At 42.4% G+C, this 10,693-nt stretch overlaps 1 protein-coding gene across 12 annotated transcripts in view; it reads right to left on the bottom strand.

Annotated features, from left to right (window-relative positions):
• LOC105468210 (NGFI-A binding protein 1) overlaps positions 1 to 9,864 on the bottom strand; it is a 47,032-nt gene extending 37,168 nt beyond the window's left edge. For 2 of the 12 annotated variants that reach the window (XM_071073094.1, XM_011718265.2), the window contains exon 1: positions 5,420 to 5,554. Coding sequence is in view for 4 of the 12 variants with exons in the window: in XM_071073091.1 (XP_070929192.1) it covers positions 4,782 to 4,828 (47 nt within the window). In the remaining 8 variants the exon portion in view is untranslated. Of the gene's footprint in view, positions 1 to 4,781; positions 5,071 to 5,419; positions 5,555 to 5,816; positions 5,895 to 7,907; positions 8,006 to 8,355; positions 8,527 to 8,696; positions 8,826 to 9,733 lie in introns of those variants that run through there. The other 10 variants (XM_071073095.1, XM_071073096.1, XM_071073092.1 and 7 more) reach the window with 10 other exon arrangements.
• Positions 9,865 to 10,693: the final 829 nt, after the last annotated feature.

Genomic DNA, 10,693 nt, shown 5'->3' with positions numbered 1-10,693 from the left:
ACCCCTGGCTGCCGCTGTCCTCGCCCTTCTCCCAACTCCACAACACTTTGTCTCTCTCTCTTATATTTTGAACTTATTCAAATACACCATGAACTAAGCCAGTTCCGGGGAACAGAGGAAAGACAGCTCTTCATGGAGAGTCAGTTAACAGCAAGGAGAAAGACAAGCAGCAGAGACTCACACGATGTGGTAAATGCTGTGCAGCTGTGAAGGAGTCATGGCCCAAGGAAGGCAACCTGCCTGGCTCTGCAGAACAAGTCACTGTTAGGTTATAAGCACCCCGAGGGCAGAATTAGGTTTCATTACTCTTTTGTCCCCCTTTATTCCTAGCAAAGTTTTTATGATAAATAACATCTCTGGAAAGATTGCTGTGCAATGAAACCCAATGTCTGAGTCAGAATCTGATCAGCAACCTTTCATATTCCAAAACGGAGGCCTTCTGTGTAAACCGGTATCTCAATGAATTGCCAATCCATTAACAGGGCATTCTGTTACTTTAGCTACAATCCTTTTCATTCTCTCATCCTTAATACTTGTTCTTTCTTAAAAAGCTATATGGTGCACTCCTATAACATGGCTATTCTCCCAAGAAAGCAAAAGATGCTCTCCCAATACAGGAACTACAAGTGGTTAGTGTTATACATCATGGATCGAGTCCGGCCCCAACACCTGCCTTTTAAGAATTCAAGTTCAGTCATGAGATCCTAGGTCTTTGCTTCTCTGTTCCTATAAACATGGTGTAAGTCATCATCAAATATCTCATTAATAATCCATATAGTCAAAGGGATTTATAATCACTGTTCTTGCATCTTCTCCCCGCCATGCTATGGGAATCATTATTATATACACATACACAAACATATATAGCAATACACATATGCACACGCCTCCAGGAGTGGGAAGAAACCAAGGGCAAAATCCTAGTAAGGCTTGACTTATTTATGCAGAAGACTAGAAATTCCTTCCCCCAACGCAGCCTGCAATTTTTACTTTAAAATTATCTGAGTCAATAGCAACCTCTTAAAGACTTACAAAAAATGTGAAAAACCTTGGAAAGAGTTAAGAGCTCATGAGTCATTTACAGATTAAGGTAAATTAGTTCCACCAGATTGTTTTCCTCTTAACATCTAGACAAGATCTGATGCACGTTAATGAAATATTGAGATGGGAAATAGGGACAATGAAAATAGGAAATCTGAGGACAGAAAGACTACACTTAGAGCCTCTGAAGTAGTCCAAGTTTAGGAGAGTATAGCTTGAAGGTACAGGGGCCTGGGAGAAGGAGAAGGGTGAAATGGGTACACCAGAGGCTGAAACTGAAAAGGTTTATAAAAAGCAAGAATCTGACTCAGGGAAGGATGAGCCTCTATGTCAGGGGTGTCCAATCTTTTGGCTTCCCTGAGCCACATTGGAAGAAGAATTGTCTTGGGCCACACAAAAAATACACTAATGATAGCTGATGAGCTTTTAAAAAAAAAAATGGCAAAAAAGCCTCATAATGTTTTAAGAAAGTTTACACATTTGCATTGGGCCGCATTCAAAGCCCTCCTGGGCTGCGTGCAACCACAGGCCTCAGGTTGGACAAGCTTGCTCTATGCAATTAATTATTTTTGCTTTTATTCTCATCCTAGAACCCAGAACTCAAGCTAAAATGATTAAATGGAGTTCAGCTACACTTTATGGGTTACTTAAGATTGCAAGGTTGGCCTAAGTACTAACTCCCATGTGTGTTTCAAGTTCCAAATGATTTACCTAGGCACATATTAGTAAGCGGTGTACCATATAAATCAAGACACTTTTGGACCTTAGCTATGAATTAAATATATACCTTCTAGTGAATTGAGGGTAATTTGGGAAACTTAAAATGTCATCTCTTACTGATTTGTTTCTAAACTCCGAATGAAGTTGGAAAAAAATTTTAGAGCCGGGCGCAGTGGCTCAAGCCTGTAATCCCAGCACTTTGGGAGGCCGAGACGGGCGGATCACGAGGTCAGGAGATTGAGACCATCCTGGCTAACACCGTGAAACCCCGTCTCTACTAAAAAATACAAAAAACTAGCCGGGCGTGGTGGCGGGCGCCTGTAGTCCCAGCTACTCGGGAGGCTGACGCAGGAGAATGGCGTGAATCTAGGGGGCGGAGCTTGCAGCGAGCCGAGATCGCGCCACTGCACTCCAGCCTGGGGCGACAGAGCGAGACTCCGTCTCAAAAAAAAAAAAAAAAAAAATTTAGAGACACCTTAAAATTTTAATAAAAATTTTCAGTGTGAGATTAAATTTACTTGCCAAAATTAGAAAAAACTAAACCAGATTTATTTTGCTAAATAACTATGTATTCATTTAACTATAATAACAATAAGCAAATACTAGCATTTCATATAATGGTTGGAAATCCTCAACCAACCTACCATCAAGTCATTTAACGAACATTAATTACCCACTGAGTACAGAGTATGCAGGCAATATTTGTAAGTTTTTTCACCTTTTCAGAAGTTTCTCTGTAAAAATCATTAAATTAATATACTATGCAAATTAATGGGTCACCCCCTAAATACAATGTAGTGAGAAATGACAAACTCTTTGAAAGCTTAATGGTATGTTTTAGCTTTGCGAAGTCTCACAAGACGAGGATCACTATTTTTTCCAAGCATCAACTTCTCAAATTTCCCACTTGTTCCATTATTAAGTTTAAGGAGTATATTCTGTTGTATGACTTATTGAACATGTCAGATCAGAAAGGGAATTTGCATTTAATATAGTAACTGTACCATTCTATTGTTGAAAAGGATAAAACAAGCAGGTAAGATAAAAATAAATTCGAAGCAAAGGGGCTAGTAACCTTCTATTATGCTCAAGTGGGTATTATTTATGCTATAATATGTTTAGCAAATTCCACAATGAAATATGCATAGATGGGTTGATTACACATTAGCATGATCTTAAACTGTTCAAAACATATTATAAAATGGTCACTTCCATCCAAAACACAGCTTTGCATTTAAAGGTAAATTTTACAAAGATTTCATTTCCAAAAATGCACATAAATAGCACTCACAAAAAACAGCTCCAGGCTTGTTATAATGGAAGAAATGAGTCCTAAGTCTTAGGCCAATGAAACCTGACGTAACTTCGGAGGCTAAGGTGGGCTAATCCCTTGGCCCAGGAGTTTGAGGCCAACCTGGGCAACATAGCGAAACCCCGTGTCTATATTTTCTTTAGAAACTGACATACTTCTGTTTTCATCCAACCTGAACTTTAAATATTTTAAGTTCATTAACAAATTCGTCAAAGATGTCCCCCACTTTATAATTTTTTTCTTTCAAAGAAGCATCCACGGTGCAAACCCCCCCAAATATTTAATAAACCAATAGGCTCTTAGCTATAGCGTGATGAAAATACCTAATGCTTTCACTGTTTCTCTAAGGAGAATAAACATCTATTAACTTTCTCATACGACAGTGGATGTTATTTGCCACTTACAAAAAAGAGATTGCTCAATTGAATTAATAATTTTGAAATGAGATAAAGTATTTATTAGATAGACCAAGTTATTTACTAGACATATAAGCTTACTAAACGTCCTTGTGACAGCCATAGTAATCCTAAGAATTTGTCATTTGAATTACATTCATAATTAGCAGGCAGAATAAAATAAAAATCTACAGTGCCTCAATGTTTTCATTATTACTATTATTACTGATACCTTCACAAGTAACAAGAGACCATCAGAGCCAAGAAAAAAAAATTTTAATAGAGAAATGGCATATTAACTTTAGTGCAAAATGGCAAAAATAATAAAATTGAAACAAGAACGCTTCTTCCAGAAGTTCCTTGAAATTTTCTTTCAAGACCTAATGTTCCAATATCTAATACCAAATCAGGGATAAAAAAGGCTGACCTAGCCAGCCATCTACAGTCTCATGAAAATTCTTATTTGTATGTTAATACCGATGACAAAATATATTTTTAAAAATGAAAGGATAGTATTAAATGTCTTAAAGGACACAAATATGGAGGAGAAAAAGATAGCCTTTCATCTAAGAGCCACTTTTACTGGCACTCAGATTAGATCAGAAGCAGCTCTTTCAGGTCTTCAGGAAAAGCTCAACCTCCACCCAAAACAGAAAAAGCAAATCCTATGCATCTTCTCTTTCTCATACTTCTCATGATACACACACAGATTATGAAATATCATAATTGAGTATGTTGTTCAGGGAAAAATTTTCAAAAAAGTGAAAACCTAGGAAGGTAAGTCATTGCGTGAATACTTTAACAACAGCTAAGCATTTCCTACGTGACTAATCTATTTTAAATTCGGTTCCTCTGTTCCTATGCAATCTCATATTATCTATTAAAACTGCCAAAATATTTTTAAACAAGATCTGAGAATTCCTCTTTCAGCTTCTGATCTTTGCACTCCTTGAGTTGGCAGACACGTCACTGGCAAACCAACTGGTAGTGACAAGTTACTCCAAATCGACTCTTTCAGATGAAATTTTAAATTAACAGCCATCCCAAAATTTTCGGTGCCTCCCGAATCTCAGGAAGCGAGGGGTAAGTACATGCAACTCTACGATTCCTCCCGATCACTCGCTGCAAAACTTGGTCTGCAGCATCTACAAATGCATATTCCATCTCAACTATCCCTTTCCCCAATATCCTTCAACATTCAGGCTCATCAGAAGTGTCGTTTCCTAACTCAAGCTTTGGAAACTCTGAGCTTGCAGACCACAAAGATTGGACAGTATTTTCAGGGTTTCTCCATGATAAGGTCACACACACACCTCTGCATCCAAGGCTTGTACGTCCCACATGTTTGCAAATTCCTCATTGGCCTTAGAGGCACAAAGAGTTTCTCGCTTCCCTGCACCTCAGTGCCAAGTTTCTGTAAGCCTCTTCCATGCAAAACTCTCCTTCCGCTTTTAAAAAGAAAACTACATTCGGAAGGGGAGGATACCCAAGAAGAAAATCGAGACGGTAAGTGCAGCACTTTTATAAAGTAAACAAACAAAAAGACCGCCCTGACAAAGGCGACTGCAAAACTCTGGGGCTGGCGCTCACAACCCACATCGCACACCCCCACAGCGCCCCACGGTTCCTCCGAGCGCCGCGAGACGCCCCCAGCCCCCTTAGCAGAACGGACTCGGCACCCCAAGCTTTCTCGGAGGGAAAATGCACGAGTCAGGGCCGCGCTCCCCGCGGCCCTGGCACACCGAATGTCTCCGGGAATCGCCCACACGAGCCCGGGGCCGCCCTCTCCTTCCGGCGGCGGCCGCGCGGAGCCCACACCCCGGACACCGCCCCCAAAGTGCCCGCGCGGCCCCGCGACTCCGCCGCCCCAAGTTCGCCCGCGACCGCTCTGCCGCGAAAGCGGCCGGTACTTGGCGGACCGGGAGTGGCGACCGTCCGCTTCGGTACGTACTCAGCCAGCGGCTGCAGCGGTCTTGGCGCGCTCTCCCCGAGGACTGCTCAGCCCCAACTCCGAAGCGACGGCCCCCGGCTGTCCCTCCTCTGGCGGCTGCAGGAGCCGGGACGCCCCCGCTCCCATCGAGGGGGGAAGGGAAGGTGGTGGGCGCGCTCTCTCTGCTCCCCCCGCTAGCTCGGGCCCGCCGCTTCTTCCCGCCCACCCGCCCCGACGGCGCTCGCTTGGCCGCGGCGGCGGCTCCTCCGGGCTGCGGCGCGCGGGCGGCGGCGGCGGCAGCGCCTCCCCCGCCGCGCCCTGCCCTCCCCTCCCCTGCTTTCCCCTACCCTGCCTTCCCCGCGCGGGCTGCACCCTCCTCCCCCTCCCCCGCCCGCCTCCGCCTCCTCCACTCCCCCACCCCGCGCTGTCACATTGGGAGATTCCGCTCTTGCTACATTCGCCGCTCCGGCTCCCGCCCACGCGCGGCCGAGTGACGCAGATCCCGGCGTGGGCCGCCGCCGGGCGGGGGCGGGGGCGGCCGCTGGGCCCGGGGCTCGGCCCCTTCCCGCCGCCCCCTCCGCGGAATCCGGAGGGCGGCCCATTCACACGGCAGCTGGGAGGAACCAAGTGGGCGCCGGGAGTGGGCGGCTCCCGCGAGTCCCACTCCGGGCGCGGGGAGGGGACGACCAGGAGGGAGACGGGTGGGGGACGCCGCCTCGGGCCTGCTCTCCAGCTGCGGAGTGAACTGGGAAGATTTGCAATTAAAAAAAAAATTATGTGTGAGGTTCCCGATATAGTATTTCAAAGAGCACACCCGCCAAATCCAACATCCCCTAGGAGGCTGACTTTAAAAAAAAAAAAAAAAAAAAAAAAAAAAACCGCGCCGGGCTCCCCTCGCCCCCGCAAGCTCGGGGCGGAGGCGGGGAGGCAGGTGGTCCAGGTGCGCTCCTGCCCCGGGGGCGAGGCATCCGGCGGGAGGGTGGCAGCGACCGCACAGAGGAAGGGGCGGCAGGTGCGCGGCGCTGGAAGAACAGGCGGCTGGGAGAGCATCTCTGCCTCGCCCATCATGCCCCCTCCTCACCTCCGCCCTGGCATTGGGACCGGAGGAGGAGGGAGGAATAGAGCCAGGGAGTCCGAAGTACACCTTTGACAACTGTCGAGCTAGCCGGGTAACTTAATTCCAACCTTTTTAACCTCCTGAAAATCTGCCTTTTATTTTATTGTTTAATGTTTTCTGTGTCCACGGTGTAGAAAAACTACGGCGCTAGTATAGTGCTAGTGTGTGTTAAATTAGAGTTCCCAAGGCACAATATAGAATTTTTTTGTTTGCATAAACTTTGCTAACTGGAGTATTAAAGCACCTTCAAAAATGTACTTAAGCTGGCCAGGGCTCACGCCTGTAATCCCAGCACTTTGGGAGACCGAGGCGGGCGGATCACCTGAGGTCAGGAGTTCCACACCAGCCTGGCCAACGTGGTGAAATCCCTTCTCTACAAAAAATACAAAACTAGCCGGGCGTGGTGGCGCATGCCTGAAATCCCAGCTACTCGGGAGGCTGAGGCAGGAGAATCGCTTGAACCCGGGAGGCAGAGGTTGCAGTGAGCCGAGATTGTGCCATTGCACTCCAGCTTGGGCAACAAGAGCGAAACTCCGTCTCAAAAAAAAAAAAAAAAAAAAAAAAAGTACTTAAGCTATTGCCAAAAAAATTTTGGAAGTCTATTTTTTAAATCGATATTTCCATTCTTTGCAAAAAATGGAAAAATTAAAGAATTTTAGCATTGTGTTCTTGAAGATTAGAGAGCATTTGTTAATATAAAACTACTGCAAACACAGGTAGAATCCCATTTTAACATACACATAAAAATTCAGTTTTATAGGAGGCCATTCCCACATCCTGGCTGGCCTCCCAGAGTGTGCCTACTTCGCTGATGGGGATACAAGGCATTCTTTGAGATGGGAAATTCTTCAAACCACATCTTTATGTTGCAGCAATGGATAGGATGATGATGATATTGAAAGAAAAAGACTTTAATAAAGTACAGAACCTCTTTTTTTTTTTTTTGCGAAATCATGTTATAGAAATGAGTAATGCCACAATGGAATATATATAATTAAAGTTAAATCTTTTCAATATTAGTGACAGGTTTTGTCTGGAGTAGTTGAGTTGATATTTCAAAAGAGGAACTCTGCTTAATTCCTGAAATTCTTCAACTGCAGAAATCACTGCTGGAAGTTTCTCTTAGTCTCCCTAATTGTCACGGTTTTTGCAGCTGTGGATCCTGTTCTACTAAAGAGAAAGGTGGTTATGTTAAAGAAGATTGAGCCAATTTCTTGGCTGGTGGGGAAGGTAATGTTCAGGCAACGAAATCTGCAAAATTCTCTTCTAATTCCTCTCTGGAATCTTGATGTTTTGCAAACATTGTTGGTTCTGAACAGCTAGAGAAAAAGAACTTTTTTCCATAAAGATGTATAATCACTGATTCATGAGTTACAAAATTAGTAGTCTTACCTGAACTATTGAGCCTTCAAGTGGAATTGTTTCCAGAGTTGGAAGAAACAACATTAAATCCTCTTCCCAAGCTTGTCTGTGTCTGGCTGAACATGATGCTGAAAAGGAAATGTGTCAGGGCAGATAACTTTTTCTTCTGACTTGTAACTGATTTCTACAGTTAAACAGTGGAATCTATCCTTGTTTGTTTTCTGGGCACATTTAGATAGTGTATTCTTCCCACATTAAGAATGGCATTTTTGGCCCACTTTACTTTGCCTTAAACGCCCTATGGTGCTGGGGGAAGTGGTGGGAGGAAGGAAAATGAAGGAAAGATAAAATTTTAAGCTTTTAAGCATCCAATTCCATATATTTATATGACAACACTGTAGTCAATATGGTAGCTCAAAAAGAACTGAAGCATCGCCTGTATGTGAGACAAGTCAGACGATGGATTCTTTTTTTCTACCTTGCCAGTTTTTGTCACTCATGCCATCCCTAATACCTCCTCTGGACTCCAGCACACACACAGTCTTCTCCCACTCCCAGGCTCTGAGGATTTGTTAGAGGAAAGCAAAGAGATGCACATTCCATCCTGGAAGGTAACAATTATGGTGTCTGATTATCCTCTGAAGGCCCTCTGGAAGAGATCAAACAGTTTCAAGGCTTTAGTGTGTTCTTGGAGGCATCCCAGACAGGTGTAAGAATGTGGTAACACAAATAGTTCCCATTCAGACCACTTTGGATATCTTTTGTTAAACGTCCATGCAATAGTTTTGGTTTCTCCTGGTGTGATTTTATTATAAATACCTGTACATTGAAGTTACTCATTTATTCAGTACAGCTTGTTGAGCATCAAGAATGTGCCAGGTTTAGGGCTGGATGCTTGGAACACAAAGACAAGTAAGTCATGGATGGTTCCCTGCCCCCAGGGCTTTGCTATAAAACAGTGAAAATAAGGAGAACAAAAGGAAGTCTAAAAGACAAAGGAAAATGTTTTGTCTCTGTTTATAGTTTTTATTATCTTTTCATGCACTCTAAAAGATGAATATAAAAACTAATTACTGAGGAATGAGACTACATTATTTTTGTAATACTCCTAATGCAAATCACAGTAAAATAAAAATAATTTTCTTATAAATGGAAAATCACGTTTCATGTTACATTTCAATAAGAGCCTAAAGGACATGGATGTAATTTCCAAGAAGGCAGAATTTTTTATTAGCTATGGCATTTTATTAACTGCTGTATCTTCAGTGGCTAGAACACTGGCTGACGCATACTAGTCACTTAATAAATATTTGTTGAATAAATGAAATGGAAAACATGAATAACAGTTTTTGTATTTTGTAGATGTTATTAGCATGAATTGTATTTCCTAATAGAAGTGTCTAAAATATGTGATACCTACTTCTGATTAAATATATAACATTTTCAATAAAATATTAAGAGTTAGAATATGTTTTGAAGCAGTGTATAAATTGTGAAGTAATTTTAGAATGTTGTAAAGTAATTCATATTAGATTTTCAGGTACAGAATTTCTTTTTAAATAAATGACAAAGTGTTAATAAATACACCAGATTCTGAATTTTTAACACCATTTGGAAAGTGGCCTGAGAAATATATCAAATTCTGTTTTTTATCTATTATTCATGTGTTTATTCTTAGCTCTCTCTCTTGCAAATATCATCCCAGGCTTATTCCTTATCTATAAAAGTAAGGGCAAGACAGAGCTACTTCTGATGGCTTAAATAAATATCACTTGTACAGTTTTAAATTTTGAAAACACTTTTTTAAAAATTTGAAAGCCTTCTTTCAGGTCGTTGACTTGGTTTTTGTTTTTTACCTGTTAGGAGTAGATTTGGGAGAAGCTTATTTTACAGGCCTGTTCATAATTTTAATCCGTACTGTGGAGTGTGTCACAGGACACAGCCAGATCACCAGATGTATTTCCCTTCTCAGAAAACCAGATTTCCCCTCTCAAGTTGTTGTTGTTGTTTAACTTTTATTTTAGGTTGAGGGGCACATGTGGTTTGTTACATAGGTAAACGCGTCACTGGGGTTCATTGTACTGATTATTTCATCACCCCGGTATTAAGCCCACTACCCAATAGTTGTCTTTTCTCCCCCTCTCCCTCCTCCCACTCCTCACACTCAAGTAGACCCCGGTGTCTGTTGTTTCCTTCTTCATGTCCATGAGTTCTTATCATTTAGCTCCCACTTGTAAGTGAGAGCCTGAGGTATTTGATTTTCTGTTCCTGGGTTAGTTTGCTAAGGGTAACAGCCTCCAGCTCCATCCATGTTCCCACAAAAGACATGAACTCGTTCTTTTTTTATGGCTGCTCTCAAGTTTAAAAATTAAAGAAAAGGAATAATTTCTTTCTGCTTCTGAATGGAAGTTGAAATTCATGGAAAATAGAATATAACGTATGCCACTGAAAATATACAGTCAGTATATATGACACACCTTTGAACACAAGACCAGTCAATGGTAAATGAACACTGCTCCTTCACTTTGTCCTCTGATGACTCTGTCAAAGCACAGAAGCATGCTGAGATGATTCGATATGGAAGATGAACGTTGACATTAAATAGCAGTAAACCACATACTGAAACAAGCTATTCCCTTTTCAATTCTTTCAGTCCTTTGAAGGAAGAAATTTAAATTGGTGCCAGTATGTCTGTAATCCCTCTAATACTTGGTGAATTCTGTTTTTTTGTTTTTTTTTTTTTTTTTTTTTTTTTTTTTTTTTACAACGAGGAAACAGGCTTCAGCTCAGAGCCTTTGGCAGGCCTCAGTATATAG

This window comes from Macaca nemestrina, chromosome 11, assembly GCF_043159975.1.
Source record: "Macaca nemestrina isolate mMacNem1 chromosome 11, mMacNem.hap1, whole genome shotgun sequence".
Taxonomy (NCBI): Eukaryota; Metazoa; Chordata; class Mammalia; order Primates; family Cercopithecidae; genus Macaca; species Macaca nemestrina.
The sequence above is the reverse complement of the archived record's forward strand: the minus strand, read 5'-3'. Positions and strand labels throughout refer to the sequence as shown.